This window comes from Bombyx mori, chromosome 11, assembly GCF_030269925.1.
Source record: "Bombyx mori chromosome 11, ASM3026992v2".
NCBI lineage: Eukaryota > Metazoa > Arthropoda > Insecta > Lepidoptera > Bombycidae > Bombyx > Bombyx mori.
In genome coordinates this window covers 14,017,516-14,037,906 of record NC_085117.1, presented here as the reverse complement: position 1 = coordinate 14,037,906, position 20,391 = coordinate 14,017,516, and the positions used below count along the sequence as shown (strand labels likewise).

General features: G+C 34.9%; 1 protein-coding gene across 1 annotated transcript; it reads left to right on the top strand.

Annotated features, from left to right (window-relative positions):
* Positions 1–14,553: 14,553 nt before the first annotated feature.
* Positions 14,554–19,104, top strand: LOC101741741 (uncharacterized). Its single transcript, XM_012696158.4, has 5 exons — positions 14,554–14,709; positions 14,975–15,027; positions 15,577–15,759; positions 17,155–17,279; positions 18,134–19,104. Exons 1-5 carry the CDS (start codon positions 14,685–14,687, stop codon positions 18,510–18,512), a joined length of 765 nt encoding a protein of 254 aa, XP_012551612.2. The 5' UTR covers positions 14,554–14,684; the 3' UTR covers positions 18,513–19,104.
* Positions 19,105–20,391: the final 1,287 nt, after the last annotated feature.

Genomic DNA, 20,391 nt, shown 5'->3' with positions numbered 1-20,391 from the left:
ATATTATGCTTGAAGCTTTTGCGGAATTTTATGTAATTCACACCATTGGTGTGTGTGCGCGTATGGTGAGCATTATCAGAAATATGAGCCGAGAAGTCAAATTTTTTTTTTTTTTTTTTTATTGCTTAGATGTGTGGACGAGCTCACAGCCCACCTGATGTTAAGTGGTTACTGGAGCCCATAGACATCTACAACGTAAATGCGCCACACACCTTGAGATACAGTTCTAAGGTCTCAGTATAGTCACAACGGCTGCCCCACCCTTCAAACCGAAACGCATTACTGCTTCACGGCAGAAATAGGCGGGGCGGTGGTACCTACCCGTGCGGACTCACAAGAGGTCCTACCACCAGTAATTACGCAAATTATAATTTTGCGGGTTTCATTTTTATTACACGATGTTATTCCTTCACCGTGGAATTCAATCGTGAACATTTGTTGAGTACGTATTTCATTAGAAAAATTGGTACCCGCCAGCGGGATTCGAACACCGGTGCATCGCTTCAACACGAATGCACCGGACGTCTTATCCGTTAGGCCACGACGACTTCTTGAATTGGATCAATAAGCCTTCTACCTTCACAACTATAATGTAGCAAAAGAACGCCTTTTTCCAAAACTTCAAGACTACATAGAGAAAATAGTTGGTATTGGATCCTTTCAAATTCATGTAGGTACGTTTTGGAACATTCTTTTTTTACTGTACTGGAAAACCGTTTAGTCTGTAACCCTTTTCAGTGGTAGGCTGGCGGAAATATGCAATGAGGCGTGTAATCATATCGCAATCATCGCGAACATATGGAAATGGATTTTTATACGAAATGTGTAGATTTAGAACATAAAGTACTACCAATATAATCTATCTATATATATAAATGAATTGCTGTTTGTTAGTCACGCTAAAACTCGAGAACGGCTGGACCAATTTGGCTAATTTTGGTGTTGAATTATTTGTGGAAGTCCAGAGAAGGTTTGAAAGGTAGATAAATATGAAAATGCTCGAAATTAAATAAAAATAACAATTTTGTTTTCCCTTTGATGTGTCCCCCGTCAGACGGATTCCTTTTGTTTGTTTTTAGTTTATTTTATACAAAAGTTTAGGTCTTTTATTTATCGATTGAGGCACTACGAAGTCTGCCGGGTCAGCTAGTATTAAATAAATAAAAAATAGACGTGTGGCACTCGGAGACTGCCACGGTAAAGCTATTATATAGCATTTGTTTAACAACTTATGCAATTATAAATCGACAATAATAATTTAATATTAAAACAAAAAATAAAATAAAATCCGGCGAGAAGCTCAGTGGGCTTACTTTTAATGAATCTGCTACATTGTGGGTATTCCATTTTGACCGCGCACCCACTAGAGGGCGCTACTTGGGATAGAGACACGCCTTTGGATGCTAGTGCTAACTCTCATTCGCCCAGAATCAACAATTTAGCTATTTTATTTTTAATGCCACTCCAATCACTGAATGAGTAGTAGGAGTAGTAATAAAAGTCTTCGACTGAGCGATGGAAAATGGCACGCCCAACGCATTGTAATGTGATATAATTTTCTATTTTACGATTCCATTTGTCGCCGATAGACGGCGCTTGACGCAAAAGTTGAATCGCGCTATCGTTGTGTTACTCACGACATTATATCACATATTTTGATAGTACATAAATCGGTTCTTAGGCTTCTTACTTTAAGCACTACACAAGCGCAACGTGTGAATGTGTTGAATGCCAGCTACATAGTAGGCGTAGTGAGGGGTGGAAGGTCTTTTTCGTTACGGAATTTCATGATTCCGCTCTCAAACCACGCTCAAAGCCCGCGATAAAATCTATGCAATAGCTTAAAAATACGCAATAGTTACCGTTGAAAATCTTCGTTACTCTATTTAGTCTTCATATTTCTTCGTGAATTTAATTACGTTAAATGCAACACGGTTATAAAATAAATTAGATCTCTAAACATCTCGAGAGGAGAGACTCTACAAGGAACAGGTACATTCAGTAAATCAATTACCGGAATCAATTCGATTCCTTTAGTTTCGTAATGAATTCCGTTCGAATAAAAGCTTCGTTGAGTGCGAAGTTTCCTTTCACGATTTTTTTTAAAGGTAGATGTTGGAAATGGAAATTCTGCAGTTTTTTTAATCGTGATTCATTTAAAACTTTCCAGCGGTTTTTTTTGTGTCGACTGCCCCAGAAAGAGGGTAATTTTTTTCAAGAGTATGAATATTGGCTCGCGATACTTTACTACATGATATATTTTTAAGAAACCAGCATTAAACATTTTAGGTATTTTTGAATTGCTCCTTCTTAGTCTGAATATGGCAAACATTAGACGATATGTTGCTATTTTCGTTGCATAGACGACTGCACGAACTAAAGTCTTACCCGGTGTTAAGTGGTTACTACATAGGCGGCACTGAAAATTTCGGGAATTAACGAAGTGACACAACATTACTATTTAAAAATGTATTTATTGCTTTTCGAAGTATTCTCCGCGAAATTTGATACATTTTTCCAGACGATGGAACCAATCATTGAAGCAACCATTCCATTCGGAAGTTGGGGTCTCCAAAATGGCCGTTTTGTAGGCGTCCACAGCTTCTTCAGGTGATGAAAATCTCTGTCCACGCAATTTATTCTTTATTTTAAGGAAAGTATAGAAATCATTAGGGCTTAGGTCGGGGCTGTACGGCGGATGGTCTAATAATTCTATATTTTCTTGCTCTAAAAACTCTTTTGTTCTGTGCGCGGTGTGAGAACTCGCATTGTCGTGATGGAGGATGATGCGGCGGTTGCAGTTCTCTTTACGGAGTTCAGAAACGACCTGTGGCAAACAAATGCTAGCATACCATTCTGCATTAACCGTTCTTTGTCCCTCAAGAGGAATAGTCGCAACATGGCCGGTTTTGGAGACAAACGTGGCCACCATTTTTTTTGCAACACTCCGTGAACGAACAATTTTTGTTGGCTTTAACTCATTTTCGAACACCCAAACTCGTGACTGGTTTTTTGTTTCGGGTTCGTACGCGTATATCCAGGATTCGTCACCTGATACAATGTTGTATACAGCATTTGAGGATCCTGCGTGAAATCTTTCGAGAGTTCTGATGCACCAAGTAACGCGAGCCGCTTTTTGCTCTTCACAGAGCGAATGCGGTATCCATCGGGAAAACAACTTTTTTGCACCTAATTGTTCATGCAAGATTATTTGTATTTGACTCATGCCAATGTCTAAAGTTGCCTGAATTTCGCGGTATGTCACATGTCGATCTTCCTCAATCAGCTCACGCACCGCATCAACGTTTTCTTGGGTGACTGCAGTTTTTGGACGACCTTGGCGGGGATCATACTGAGCTTGACACGTCCACGTTGAACTCTGCAAACCAGCGATAAATTGTGGTTTTGGATGGGGCTTCATCACCAAATGCAGAAATCATCCGGTCAACACACTGTTTTTGTGTTAAACCACTTCGAAAGTCATAATAAATCATCGCTCTTGAATTTTCTCGAGTCAATTCCATTTTCTCAACGACTAAACAAGTTTGACAAAACCTCGTGACAAGACCGAGAATCTTTTTTTAAATAAATAAATGGTATTCGATTTTTAAAACCAAGGAGTTTTCAATTAAAAAGATTTTAATATGACAGGAACAGTGGAAATATTCCATTCCCGATACTTTTAGTGCAGCCCTCGTAGTTTTTTTTTTTTTTTTAATACTTGGATGGGTGGATGAGCTCACAGTCCACCTGATATTAAGTGGTTACCGGAGGCCATAGACATCTACAATGTAAATACTGCCACCCGCCTTGAGACATGAGTTTTAAGATCTCACTTTTGACAGTAGTACAACGGCCCGCCCTTCAAACCGAAGCGTATTACTACTTCGCGGCAGAAATAGGCAGGGTCGTGATACTACCACTACCTAAACAGGTTCACAGTATGCTTTACCATCAGTAGTAGTTTTGCTAATTTGCACATCGTGAAATCATCTTCATCGTGAAATATGTTTGGAAGAACGCGCTAGGTAAGTAATATTATTATTTATTTAAAGAATTAAAACTCGCTTACGGGATTTTAATTAACATCTCTTACTTCATTACTTAAGTGTCCGAGAATTTCATTGATTAGAAAAAATACGCATCCCAAGCTATCAAGGCTTATAATACGATTCTAAATATTCAGGATTCTAAATTTCACTGTAATTCGTATTGATCTCGTGTTTAAGTAAACATCAACAAAATAAATTACTGTACATTCTGAATTTACACTTTACTGCAATTTTTACTTGAAAATGTCCCAGTCTTACATATCGACTCTATTAATGTATCCTATGTTCCAGTTTTAGGAATAACGCTTAATGTATATTCCCTTTTCTCAGAAATTCATAGCTCAAATAATAAAATATAATACGATTGTTATTCTCAAGACGGAAATTCCAGAATGTTCAAAATTGATTCTTACAATACTTAAACGTGCAAATCAGACTTCTCTCATACATTTTAATCGAGACGAGGATGTGGAAAAGTTACTTGGATGTTAGTAAAGTTGTTTTTCGCTTGGCATAAAATCTAACCCTTCGTAGGAACCATAAAATGCTGCGCAAATATTGTTGTGAAATTTATATGCATGATAAACACGATTATTCAAAGAATTCGGTTTTTGTTACCCTTTTTTACGTTAATACTGGTTTATCTTCGTCTTTTTCAAGTACGGTACCTACTATTTATCTTTTAATAAGGTCAGAAGATGTTTATGAAGATAAACTGTCCAGCCCTGCCTATTTCTGCCGAGAAGCAGTAATGCGTTTCGGTTTGAAGGTGGGGCAGCCGTTGTAACTATATTGAGACCTTAGAACTTATATCTCAAGGTGAGTGGCGCATTTACGTCGTAGTTGTCTATGAGCTCCAGTAACCACTTAACACCAGGTGGTCTATGAGCTCCTCCAAACATCTAAGCAATAAAAAAAAGCTATTAAAATTACGGGTACCGTCTACTGTTAGGCATATGCAAAAGGTGATGTTGGAAATAATATTTTTCGTCGGTGCATTGAATCACCTTCTACCCCACGTATTGAGACTGGGAATTTATTTGGGAGTACAATTCGCCAAGTAACCTACCCATCTGTGGCTTTTCTACCCTGTCTACAATACGCGGGTCTAATTTTCGTGAGATAAACGACCTTAATTTTCTTTGGACGTTGACCTATCCGGAGCCTACCTATGCGGTACCAAATGTAAGCAACATCCTTGAATCACCCTTCCATTCTTCATAATAACGACAACGCGCAGGTTGAGTGCGCCTTATCTTTTGAAGTACTAACCGAAAGAGCCTATATGTCTGATGACGTAAAAGTCGTGTCAAAAGCCCATTCCAAGTTACGTGAAAGCAGAATGGTGCTGTGAGAGAAAAAGCTCTCTTCCGGACATTTTCTCGAGAATCGCCTTCAGTATTCGTGATAATCGAAAATCGTAGCAACGATGTTCACAGATATTATTATATAAAATGCTGTTCGTGAAAGTCTTCTAAATTTTATCTCTGTTATTCGGACTGGACTAGCAAAGTAAATTCGGAAAATTTTATGTTTATTTACATATTATCAACATCAACCACTACCACATGGGAAGTTAGTAGAGGTTCGAATACAATGCAGTGCAATACCGCCTTTGTATATTAGAAAATACTAATAATTACGTAAGATTAACTCGAATAGTCTACCCTGATAAGCGCCATCGACCATTTTCCTATAGACGTAAAAGTATAAAGGTCGCTTACACTCTTGGCAGAGTGGTCGTGGTTATCATTTATTACTTAAATACTTTACAAAAACCATAATTTTACTGCCAGTCCTTACTTATTTATGGAATGCGATGGTGTCGCATATGGACTCCAATAATGCTTTAAGCACAGCGAGATCCGATAATAGCAGAGTATAAGATGGGGTCTAATTAGGTTTGGAAACGTAAGTAATTTATGAGGCTGCACTGATGAGCTCCACTTTGGTTAAGAATTGTGGGTAGGTGAAGATGAGTTAATCCTACTGAATTCTGATTTGAAGTCGTCGTGGCCTTGTAGATAAAACCCCCGCTGTACTCATATCGAGCGGTACAACTATGCCTGGGTTCAAATCCCGCAAGAAGGTACTAATTTTTCTAAATTCGAATTAAATCTTACCTCATATTCACAACTCATTTTCTATAATATAAATAAGATCGATTAAGAAAAATGGAACATGAAATTTATTAAATAGGAAATTTATAATTTGCATTTCCCGATTGAGATATGCACCCGAGGCGCAAGATGGGTGGCGGCATTAAAGTTATGACATCTTCTGGGTCCAGTAACCACTGCATACCATAAATTAAATTAAATTTATTATTAAAACCTTCCCGTTAATCGTTAAAAGTATCAAAACTGTTTTATTCTCCTAGTTTAATCCAAATTCGTTTTAGGAAAGGGTTGTCCAATTGGGTGGTCCATTTCGCGAGCGTTGCGAGGTCGTTGCAACAGTCACGTGACATTAATTCTAACGTATCCTAATGTATGGGTCTGGTCGTTTCAATCCCTAACATCCTTTTAAGTCCTATTCGCAAGCATCGGCGCATGTAGTGACACTCCGCCTTTAATGTACATAAGTAAATACAAACATATCTACAATAAAACCGATAGTAGCTTCGCTACTAAGCTAAAAGGTCCCAGACCTTTTCAGTATTTCCGAAAATTGGCACCGCATTCATAGATTTGTTTTAGTACATTCTTACTTACTCTTAGTTTTTATTGTGAGACGGTGTCAGTAGTGATCACTCCTCTATGTATATCTGCAGCCAGCCGGTCATTCGTTTGAAAGGACAGGTAGGACATCATTTATCAGAATATCTATATATATAAAAATGAATTGCTGTTCGTTAGTCTCGCTAAAACTCGAGAACGGCTGAATCGATTTGGCTAATTTTGATCTTGAATTATTTGTCGAAGTCCAGAGAAGGTTTAAATCTATATATATAAAAATGAATTGCTGTTCGTTAGTCTCGCTAAAACTCGAGAACGGCTGAATCGATTTGGCTAATTTTGGTCTTGAATTATTTGTGGAAGTCCAGAGAAGGCTTAAAGGTAGATAAATATGAAAATTCTGGGAATTAAATAAAAATAAAAATAAATTTTGTCCTTTGATGTGTCCCCCGTCGGACGGAATCCTATTGTTTGTTTTAAGTTTAATTTATACAAATGTTTAGATTTTTTATTTATCGATTGTGGCACAACGAAGTCTGCCGGATCAGCTAGTAATACTATAAAAATAAATAAAAGTTCCTAAATCAGGTACGTAGATCCTTCTTGTCAAAAAATTATCCTAAATCCTAAATGGTTCCATATTATATAAATTAGAAAAAAATATATTATAAATTACAATAAAATATGTACTTAAATGTGGACTATGAGTTATGGTCGCCCATACTGTTCGCTGCTCGAATTTAAATACTCGCAATGACTTACGCACTCACGCTTGTATGCAATAGAATCAGTCAGAGAAAAATTCGTATAGTGGGGTCAATATGATTTTTCGTTACGTGATTATTCCTATCAGTTAAATTCTAGCGCAAGCCGTATTAAGTAACTAAGTGGCATTTTAATTTATATGTAATACATATAACTTAATAAATTCAATTCAATTATTATTGTTCGAAAACAATTACAATTTCGCTGTGCTGTCACTCGAAGTCATTCCAATATTGCGTCCTGAAAACATAAAAAGTCACACAAATCACAATCATTAATTGATTTTAGAATTTATTCTTAAGGGTGAACGGCCTATAGTGTACGTTAGCGGCCTATGACATATGTCATTTTACATCTGAGCAAGGTCCTCGAGACAGTAGCTTCTCAGTCTGAGTTGCGGCCTAGGAATTAATGTGGCGTGTCTAAAACCCAACACGCACCTCTCGTGTGAGTTTTTTTCTTTTGTTGTTTCACACAATGACGGCTGAAAAGAGACGAGATATTTCCCTGAGGCACAACCATTAAAGACAGTAAAATAAGGAAAAAAAAACAAAGCTTCACAGAAGAGAGGTATAAAAAAGACTAAAGTAACAGATGTATTACAAGTTTATCACGAAATCGTAACTTTATGTGACACTATAAGGTAGAGAGATTAGTGAATTTGAAACATTAGCACATATTCTTGTGATGGGAGCTTAAGTAAGTTCCACAATCCTATTCGCGAAGGAGGCATGTATTCGGATTCGAAAGGCAGCTGTCATATTATAATCTATACTAATATATAAATCTACAGTGGTTTTTACGGATGTTCCGTTATAACTACTAAACCATGCATCCGATTGACTTGAAACTTGGTATCCGTGTAGAAAATACATGTACTTAATATTTATATGAGTGTTGGACTCCCTACACCAATTGTGGGGGCGTTAATGATGAGAATCTTTGTGGGGGTGAGAAATAATAATATTAATTTTAAATTCCCAGCGAAGCGGACAGCTAGTATATTAATACAATTGAACTTTGAACTTCGTGTCTGAAGGTGAATGACACGGTCATGTTATATTATTTATGGACTTCACCAACCACTTTACACCAAGCCGTAAATTCGTTCACACATCTATGCAAAACAAATCGACAATAAAAGCCTGAAGTCTGAATTTGAAACATTGATCATCGAACAAATCCTGTGTTAGTAAGTAGTAGACTTTGACAATATATTTGCTACAAATAATTACTTTTTACATTTTTATTTCTATAAATAGGGAGAAGAAAAGTCTTAAAATTCCGGAAATAAAGAGCCTATGGCCGAGCGGAACAAAACTGTACATACGTCTCAGACAGTACTTAAATTATTAGAGACTAGCGGACCGCACCGGCTCCGCAAGGGTCTTTAAAAAAATTTCAACCATATTTGACGCTTTCTTTTTTTAAATAAAAGAACACTTATTGCGGCATAACTATAACAGTTAGACATATGCTGTCGCGACATTTTTTTAAATAAATAATGTGTTCTACAAAGTGGTAGTACATTATTTTATTCTATCATCAATAGTTTTCGCAGGGCACGCGATATAAAGAATATTTTAGGTAACTTTTTTACACCTTGGGTTACATTATTGCCGTTTTAGTAAGGATGCCTAATTTTTTTCATAAAAGAAAAGCCTATGTCACTCGGGAATAGTGTTCCAAACAGTGAAATAATTTTTCAAATCGGTTCAGTATTTTCGGAGCCTATTCAATACAAACAAATTTTCCTCTTTATAATATTAAGTATAGATAATGGGTAAAGATCGTAGCATTAAAAGAACATACGATCAAATTCCTATTCCTCCTGGCTTATGTCCAGTCGGATCTGGATCTACAGGAGCACTAACTTGGTATCTGACGAAAAATTTCACAAAACCGTGATCATTGGAAAATTTAAGTTGCTGTATCTGCAGCGTAAGCAAAATGAAGAGACGAGCTTACACTTGAGTTGATGGAAGCCAATGGACTGATATTATTTTCTTTACATTAACTTCTACGCAGGAATCTCTTAAATCAGAGATTAAACTACTTTTTTTTAAATTATAATTCCGAAATGTGTAAATTAATGTCGACAACATTCATAGCGCAAAACCTTCTTATCAGGCAAACGACTTAATGATGGCTAATACATCATGGCGGCATCACATGAATAATGGAGGTGACTGGAGAATTTGCTAAGGAGCACCGAATCGTAAAATCGCATTCATTTTTTATCGCTAATGGAATGTAGGCTTTAGGGGTGTTAGGATCTATTATGCAGTAACGGGCGATAATATTTTGATTTTTATCCGATCATACCAGAAACGAAAATAGGAATTTTTCGAGTATTTGTTTATTTGGCCTGCCCTTATTTCAAACGCCACGAGCGATTTTGATACGAAAAATTACGTTACTTTCATTTTATATCATAGTATTTTATGTAAATAAAATAAATGCGCAAATAAAGAAAGTCTCAAAATTTATTCTGAGATTTTTAATTTTCGCTTATTTTATAATTCATGGGAAACTAACAACTAATACATACTGTTTTTCGCACATAGTTTTTTTAAAATTAATTGATCATAATTACTATATTATGTATGTTTGCAGAAATAATAGGTTCATCACTGGGCTCAAAACATTTTTGTCAGTCAATAATTTTGTTTCAAAGTAAATACGATATTATGCTTCTTTAACGAATGTATTCTCATTGCTGCCATTATCTGCCACCTTAATACACAAAAAAAGGTGTTTTGTGTAAAGAATGCAAAGTCACAAGATGATACAAACAGAGGACCAATTAATTTATAAAAAAGCTTCCTCGGTTATTTTTCTTTTAGATTTTACTGAACACTTAAATTTTACTGTAACACCTTTAAAACATATCCACGTAACATTTTCGGCTTGACCAAAGAGCTCTGTTAAAAAGAAGTCTAAAATCTTAATCAAAATTCAACTTTTTACTTCTCACATCAAAATTTATTTTATTTCTTGTTTAAATATAATAGCAAAAGCAACCCTCGGGCCGGTGACGATATTTCAAAACAATTGAGAGGCATCACGCTCTTCGAAATATTATATTTTGAATGTTAAGTAATTTTGACGCATACGTAGTTTTTACATCATGGTAGGAATATGATTTCTTTTGTTTTGAAAAGTTGACAATTAACAAAAACAAAAAATGTTAGAACGTATTATTGACGAATACGTTCTTAAACATTCTTAAACATATTTTATTTTAGTTTATGAAAACTTTTATAAAATAGAAAATTGTTTGTTTTTCCGCCATATTGCTGCAAAGCAGATTGAAACTTGAAACATTGTGGGAAGCTGTTGATTTCTGCAATGAAACGTGACTTTGCAGAGTTTGTGAGTGTTACGGGAAAAGTCATAATCGAGTAGGTTATTTCTAGCAGCTATAGTCGTGATTTTTAATGCTCGGAAGCTGATAATATTGTATTAATGTATTAAGGGTAAGTACATTATATTTATAAATTTTCACAAAGTGCACTTTCTAATATTTCGTAGGTACTTTACTGCTATTGTGGTATGCTAGCAACTACTATTGTACCTATTTTCTATCTTCGTGTATGGCACTTGCTTTTACCCAAATTCAGATTAATCGAATTGCCGTGAATGACGTGTTTATAATATGATTATGAATATTGTCATTAATACGCTTTTATTAGCTTATTATGTTTGTATGGTGATTTTGACCCCCTTCAAAACGTCGGATTAACTCGAAATTTGGTATACTTATTAAGGAATTATGACAATTCAAAAGCATTGAAAAAAATATATAGAAAACATTGAAATTCAACTAAAAAATGAAAAATAAATAATAGTTTAAAAAGTGTATGATATCAGTAATTATAAATATTTTATGAACAGATATGAGTAGAAGGGTTATATTGATAATATCTTGAAAAGCACCTCACTCTTTTTTACAATAAAATCATTTTTTCTTACACTATTTTTAATTCAAATTTATTAAAATGTATTTCCTATTACTTAGTTGGATACTCATAAAAGCGTATTTTGTTACTTTTTTTAAACTATTATTTATTTTAATAATTATTTATGTTATCTATTAGATTTTTTTTTTTATTATTTTCAATTCTTGTGCAGGTAGTAAGTAGGACTTTTTCTGACCCCGTACGGGCAGGTGTCACCAACCTGCCTATTTCTGCCGTGAAGCGGTAATGCGTATTAGTTTCAGAGATTTTCTGTTACTTAAGTCGTAGCGGTTGTGCCATAATTTTTCAATTGCTACTATACATATCCATCGACGCATTTGGACGCATACTTCTCTGCTTTATATACAAAATAAATATCATAACACAGTTCAATTCGTGTGAAAAGTAAAGCCTGACTGCCGTGAAGCAGTGATGCATTTCGGTTTGAAGGGTGGGGCAGCCGTTGTAACTATATTTGAGACCTTAGAACTTATATCTCAAGGTGGGTGGCGCATTTACGTCGTAGGTGTCTATGGGCTCCGGTTACTACTTAACACCAGGTGGGCTGTGAGCTTGTCCACCCATCTAAGCAATAAAAAAAAGTAGTTTTGTGAAAGTTTGAGATATTCAATGAAGATTCAGCTTTTGACAAATAAGTTGGGGTGCACAAAAATCTTGATATTTAGGAAAAAATTATCCATAGATGATATCGCAAAAGGTGAGCCAAGCCTATCTACACAGTAAGATGAGACATAAACTATTTACAATAGTTAGTACTTGTACAAACGAAATATGTTTTACTCGAATACGTGTTCAGCAAACTAACGGTGTTTGTGTAAAATACTACAATGTTGCGTAATTGTTATTATTTTTACAACTATTTCATTCATTGTTGGCGGTAATCAAGTTAAGCTGCAGTCTCATTAATACGCTTTTTTTTATTGTTCAGTGCAGTTCGAATATTGAGGCTTTGTAATACGATATTTACAAAATACCTATGATATTATGAAATAATTCAGAACCTGATCGCTCCGGCAGTGGCTCCGTAAAATTGGCATACATTTATTTTAGTTCACATAGAAGTGGGTCACTCCAATTGTCGATATTACAGTTTGCTCCATGCGATTTTTTTAACTTCTCGATCGAGTAAAAGTATACGTAGGGGCGCTGTTTTAACTCCATACAAATTCGAGTTAACTTTTACGCGATCGAGAAGTTAGAATACTCGCACTAAGCACAGGGATCGCAGCGACAGTTCAGAATCACTGGGTCTATTTATCTTCTCTTTTGAACAACGGTACTTGCAGTACAGTAGGTCAAGAAAATATCGTCATCCGTTTTAACGTCGCAACATCTGCTGGTTTAACGGCAAGACGTACTATAACCCTGCTCTATCTCTAATTGTGCTAAAGTAAAATTCTTCGTTACTGACTCTAACTCTGCTCTAGCATTGCAAAAATTGGATATTTAGAAACGTCTAAATATCCATTTACTGTGAAAGGTAACATTTACGTACAGTTTAGGAATGAATCTCCAAAGTGCTTCGCGGGCGTTTAGAAATATCATTATTCAATATGAGATTTGACAACAGCCAGATAGGTAGCGGACTTGTGCCTCTATCTGCAGATGTCTTGAATAAATGAATGAACTATGTCCACTCGCTGTCAAAGTCGTGTCTGTCTTTGAAGTCAATATAAAATAGAAATAGATATTAATTTAATACGACTGTTGCTTAGAGTGCACATGCATATTTATCTATCATCCATTAGTTGTAACCATTAGTGCATAAGAGCCTCTGGATGATAGGATAGCAATATTATAGTACAATAGAGTCTTAAGCGCGGGCGGGTATAACGTGTCTAAGCCAGAGCGGTCTCATTACTTTGTGATAGGTTTTTTTCCCTACCTATGCTGATAGCCTTATGAGGCTATTTCAGCTTCGCCCTAACATGTAGATGAGCTCACGGGGCTCAAACCGGAGTGTTGCTAACACTGGCCCTAGTAAGGGCAGTGCTTCGCAGAATCGACCACTGGATCGGAAACGCGACCCAATGCGAAGATCCGGCGAGAAACTCAGTGGGCTTTGTCTGTGGGGTGATAGCTGCTAGAGCTCAAAAAACACCAAGTGTACCGTATGCTTGCTTAGTTCATCTTCACTGTAACAATATTCAAAAACTATATTGACCATAATTAATTGTATTAATATTTTATATTATCGTCTAAGTATTTAAATAAAACAGAGTAAATATAAAAAAAAAAAAAACACCATTTGCCCATAATTGTGTGTCAAATTTTCATGTGGCTAAACAAGAATATAATAATATGTGCAATTCATAAGCAGCATAAGTGAACTTTCCGAAGTATTGTATCTCTTTCTCTGGCAGAATCAATTTAATTCAATTCAAGAATAATAACGATAATGTCGAGCTGAAAATTTGGATAAAGAGATCTTGTAATTATATTTCGAGAAATCTTAGTTAAAGCACTGAATACTTTAGAATGAAAAAAAAATGTAAGACAACCTAACAAGTTTCGTTACAAGAACCAGTTTGTAAGCAATGATAATACGAAGGTCACTGGACAAACTAGGGCTGTCACAAAGTCAAATAGTAACCACTTCATTTATTTTCTGTGTCGTTTTTACGGGTTTTTTTTTTCAGTGTATAATATGTATAATGATATCGTTACAGCTATATTGGCCATGCAATTCTTGCAGTTAAATACGAGTACCTCGCACTCATCTTTGCGTTTAAAATTATAAATAACGTGCTATTACTCTATTTGTTTAGAAGCGATTAATAATAATTGTATTAAAAAAAAAAACTATTCACCACTCGTGAGCATCATGATCGTGAGTTAAAAACATTTATCACGATGGCTTAGACTGGTTCTCCAAATGATATTAAGTACGAATTAGAGATTGGATCACGTGAAATTAGGTTTTAATAATGAGTTCATAACTACTACTGAAGAACGGGAAGGAATAATATCATGAATTTAATAATTAAATTTTCATTAAATTCGATGCGATATTAATAATTACAGATTTAATAGTTTTGTTAAAAGAGCAGCCCTATTATAAATGAATCGTGCACGCTAGACTATCCATGTTGTCAATGTCAACATGTCAGCAAGTTGATTTTATTTTATTTAGTGTTAACGCAGTGGGCAACGCGTGCGCATGTCTCATTCAATAAACGGCTCGGGTTCTTAGTCTTTTAAGTAAAATGGAGTGGTTCACGACCGATGATGGTATGTATGGCTTATTTATTTTTCTATTTATTCAAGCATTCCAACACGTTTGTACTATTTGAATAGAACACAATTGAATTAATTGTCAAATATCATATTGTCGTGATTGTCACAGTTATTGGGTGAACGAACTTTATCATACACAAAAGTATCGCGATGTTTATTGTTATAAAACATAATAGAATATTACGAAACGAAAATAATCAAAAGATTTTGGTGGAAAATTAAAAACAGTTCCATTGTCTTTAATTTTACGCTTTTACAGGGAAATACAAGATTGTATCCTTAACAGCTGCGACATTCCCCGGGGCCTTAGATGTGAGTACAAACGTTCGCACTTTGTTCAATTTTCTCTTAAAAATTTCGAGTATTTTTTATTTCGTTTTTGTGGCACTCTCTGAGATAGTTTTACAGTTATGGTAAAGTTATTATTTATTATATGTAAATTCACTACAGTGTTTTTAAATTGTGAAACAAAAAACAGCTGACTTGTGTGATGCGAGATAGCTAGTTCCGTTTTCGATTCCGGGACACGAAACAGGTAAGCACTAAAACCGATGACAATAAGTATGATACTTATTCTAATTAGTGTTAGATTTAACCGCAATGATTGACACCTCAATATTTTATTTACTGAGTATTGGAGTATAATGAGGCGCTATTTTTACACTAGGTATTCTTTAGAATCATAATATAAATTTTATTAAGTATTTTCTTTTTAACCTACATACAGTAAATAGCATTTATCTTATCACAGAGACCCAAGTAATTTAAAACTTTAAGTTGAATTTTGCGATTAGATAGCCCCTTAAGAAAATAAAGTAGTCTGACAGTGAAGACTTCTTCAATCATAATAATGTGTTTTAGATAATCAGGGAAGATTTTTGTCAAGATGAGTCCGTGTGCATCGGCACAGAGGTAAACAAGAATCCATTGGCAGCAGAGGAATTGTTGGAGCTGTGCGCTGATGCTGCTATAGATGGAGCATCTCTAGTAGCCGTTGCTGTTGACAGCGGAGAGGTTGCAGCAGTCGCTTTTAATAAGCTACAGGTATTTTTATTTTAAAAAAGATTTAAAGAAGACTATATGCGCTAAGACACATCTATCTATATATTAATACGTGAAGCAAAAACTTTGTACCCCTTTTTACGAAAATTGCGCCGACAGAGGAGTATGAAATTTCCCACACTTATAGAGAATGTAGAGAAGGAGTTCAGAATGTTAATTTATTTTTAAATTATGCTTAAAAATACATTAAATCAATAAATAATACATTACACACACTACCGTGTATTTGACACACACACGTATACCTACTCTTTGTTTATTGTCAAACTTTTGTTATTGCTTAAAGTCTGTGGCCAAATTGAGAATAAGTTAATATTGTTTATCTTTCTTGGCGAAATCTGTCACTATAAAAATATAATAATAGTCTTTGACATGGTTCTATTGTCTATCTATTTAAACCTAAGAGATAGATAGATAGACAATAGAACCATATTAATGTTCAAACTTATAATTTCAATTAATTATAGTCGAATTTCGAATACTGCGGGTCCACTGGTTTTTAAAAATTCGCCGAATCATCACTTAACTTTATGCGACCGGGGTAGAATGTAATAATGAACCATTCACCAAAGCACTTCTGCGTTTATCGTCTACTCAATCCAATCCGAGAAAGAATTCGGAAAGGACAAGCACGGCAGGTAGCTTAATAAAAATTCCACCCAAAAGGTTGCCGAGCTGAAGTGGAACTTCAAATTCTCTGGCCTATCGCTTCGCTTAATGATGGTGATAATCAATAGCTTGGGCTACCATAGCGTTGCTCATCTCTTTTGGGTCAAACAGCGAGCTTGTTCTAAAATGTATCAACGTCGCACCACTACCCACTGCCTTTCGTCCATCTATATTTAATGTAAGAACTAGCTGACCCGGCAGACTTTGCTGTGCCTCTATCGATAAATACAAGACCTAAACATTTGTATAAAATAAACATAAAACAAACAAATAGAATCCGTCTAACGGTAGCATCTTAAAGCAAAAACAAAATTGATATTTTTATTTAATTCCGAGCATTTTCATATCTACCTTTTAAACCTTCTCCGAATTTCCACAAATAATTCAAGACCAAAATTAGCCAAATCGGTCCAGCCGTTCTCGAGTTTTAGCGAGACTAACGAAGAGCAATTCATTTTTATATATATACTAGCGACCCGCCCTCGCTTCGCTTCGGAAACATTAAAACACACATGAAACAAAAAAAATAATTAAAAAAGTAGCCTATGTTCATCAGGGACAATGTCGGCTTCTAATGGAAAAAGAATTTTTCAAATCGGTCCAGTAGTGTCGGAGCCTATTCGAAACAAACAAACAAACAAATCTTTCCTCTTTATAATATTAGTATAGATGAATAGATAATTTGTAAATTTTTATTTGTTAATCAAGGTATCGAGTTCAACTGAAAAACCTTTCTTCGAAATATTTGCAGAAGAACGTTGCACACAAACTTCCTCTCGTGCGCTAATAGAATTCATGGCTGAGGTTGACGGAAGATGTAATTTCTTTGAAAAGTAAGTCTGTGAAATTCTTTTATTGTGACTAATTTGACGGCAATCAGAGCTCATAGACATTATACCAAGTGAATATCGTCTGTGATCCTGACGAGTCCACTATATCCGTTGTATTAAAAGAAGTGTTGACCCACTTTTCATAATACTGGAACATACAGCTAACAGTAATCATGCTTCAGAGTTTATTGATTGTAGAACATATGTTTTATTTAAAATGTAAAGTAAGTATCTCACAGATAAAACTTCACAGAAGTATCAACTCAAGTATTAAATGCAAGGCTTTTTATCAGCCTTGAGATTCAATAGCGAATGCACTTTTCATTCTATGTATTCCAGTCACAAAATTATCTTGCGTTTTATTTAAAAATCAATACGTATCTAAATATTTTCGCTCTCATATTTCAAATAAGATTCATTTTTAAAAAACAAAATCGCCATGAAAACTCGGATTCTGACTTGATTCTGTTTGCGCTTGTTTGTTAAAAATAGCTGATAAAAATATACAGTCAACCTTAACAGAGTCATATGAATGCCATACTCATGAATTTCCATGCAAATGGTAATTGCCATCATTGTCCATTCACTGTACAATTTGTTCCCGCTAATGATGCTACTTATTGTTAATCTCCGAACGTAAATTACGTCACGTTTTCGACGAGTTTCACGTCAAAACTAATTTGTTAGGATTGTTATCTGATAAACCATTAAATCAGCCACAGTAACTTAATATTTAGAATGTAACATAATACGTGTTGCTTCCATTTTACATCTGTTTTAAGATGTTGCGATAAGTGATACCAAGATAAGTTGCCAATGAACGGAAAATAATCTTTAAAACTGCTATTATTTTTTAGATTCCAAGCGGATTGCAGCTTAGAAATCATGTTTCTCGGAACACAACGTGCACATAGAAACAGAAAACTTGGAACCATTCTATGCAAGTACTCGATAGAAGTCGCGAAGAAACTGAAAACTGGGCCTGTTTCATCCTTAACTTTAGATGATTTAGGACAAAATTATTCAAGCATGAAGCCCCGTGATATTACGACAAAATACCCAAAATTCTGCCAAGCACTCTGGACGTCTATTGCGACGCAAAAAATAGGAAAAAAACTCGGCTTCACCGTACATTTGCGCGTATCGTTCGAACAGTTCACGTACAATGGAAAAAGCTACGTCGAAAGGATAGGATATGATCCGTTCTGTGAAGCGGTTGCCATGTCTCTTTATTAAAACTAGTGGTCCTCCGGTAGTCGAAATTGGACTATAATTACTTGAAATTATAAGTTTGTACACTATTATGATTCTATTATCAAAGAATATAATACTTCTATAATCACAGATTTCGTTAAGACTATACTTTATACAAATATTATGTAATAAAGACAAACAATATTTAATTTATTCTCAATTTGACCACAGACTATAAGCAATAAGAAAAGATTGTAAACAAATACTATGTAATTGTAAAAAAAAAAAAAAAAAATGTGTGCGTGTGTGTGTGTGTGTCAAATACATGGTAGTGTGTGTAATGTTTTCTTTAATGATTTCATGTATTGTTTATGCATAATTTAAAAAAATATTAACTTTCTGCACTCCTTCCCTATAATCACTATGTGGGAAATTTCATACTCCTTCGTCCGGGAAATAGTCGTAAAAATGGGTACAAAGTTTTTGCTTCACGTATTAATGGATATGTTTTTAAATACGTGAAATTTCCTGATAGACGACATGAGCGGAAATCCAACGCGATTTCAGTGTCTTGTAAGATTTATGCACTGGCAGAACTGGTAGAAACATAATAAAAATTCATAATTTTTACTAATAGAAATATTTTAAATTTCATGACAATAATACGACCACCATATTTATTTGATTGTATTACCTACTATTACAGCTTCCAAACCAGAATAATTAAGTTGGCGAGCCTTGCAATATTGATGTGAGGAATAAATCCATTCGACATACTTTAAAGCAGCAGTTTATCAGTTTTTATATAGAAAGTGGATGAGTTTGAAGTTTCATGTCTTTCGAATTCTACATTTAATTATGATTTAATGCTAGCTTATGAATTTAAATCCATCAAGACGGCAGGCCACGAGCTAAGTGAAAATATCAACATATTTTTAAGCAATAAGGTACTTTTGAACAGACGGGTTATTTATTTATTTACTTGTATAATTGGTCGTTGACGTGGCCTAAAAGATAAGACGCTTGGTTGACTGGCTTCGAGCGATGAGACTATACCAGTGTTCAAATCCCGCATCCGGGTACCGATTTTTCTAACGTACTTAGCTCACGTTTACAAGAAACATCCATGATGAAAGCGATAACATCATGTATAAAATAATTAATTCTTAAAAAATATAATTTGCATATTTACTGAATTTATGGCGTCATGAGAGACTTAGATCTCATATTCTTAAATGAATTTAATGTTCCTAATTTCATAATATATTCAACATAACAAATATATTTTTAAATTATTTTTCTAATTTTTTTTGTTCTACAAAATTATTTTCATTGAAAAGTAGATGATTCTTCAGATCTTAATTTCATCTAAAACATTGTCATTTAGTTTGATTTGTACGTAGTATTCAAGTCACAGTGACAAAATACTTGATTACCTATATATATATATATATTTTTTTTTTTTTTTATTGCCCTTGTAAGCAGACGACCATACGGCTCACCTGATGGTGAGTGGTTACCGTCGCCCATGGACATCAGCAATGCTAGGGGCACAGCCAAGCCGCTGCCTACCGCTTAATACTCTCCACAAGCCTCGTTTGAAGAAGGACATGTCATAGCGCTCGGGAAACACCGTATATATTTGTTACATCCCAACTACAAATGATTATAGATTCAATCGTCACACTAGATTTTTCACTAAAACTAGCAGACCCGGCCACACGTTACTGTGGCTAAATTTTTTGTTTCTAATTAATACGTGGCCGGCTATGCTAATACCAAAAATTAACTAACTAAGAACAATTAGATTTCACTGTATTGCGTTTACTACGAAATTATTTTAATTTTTTAAACTTATGAAACTTACAATTAATAACAATACCCAACATAAGAAATTATTGGAACGAAGTTCCTTACGGCA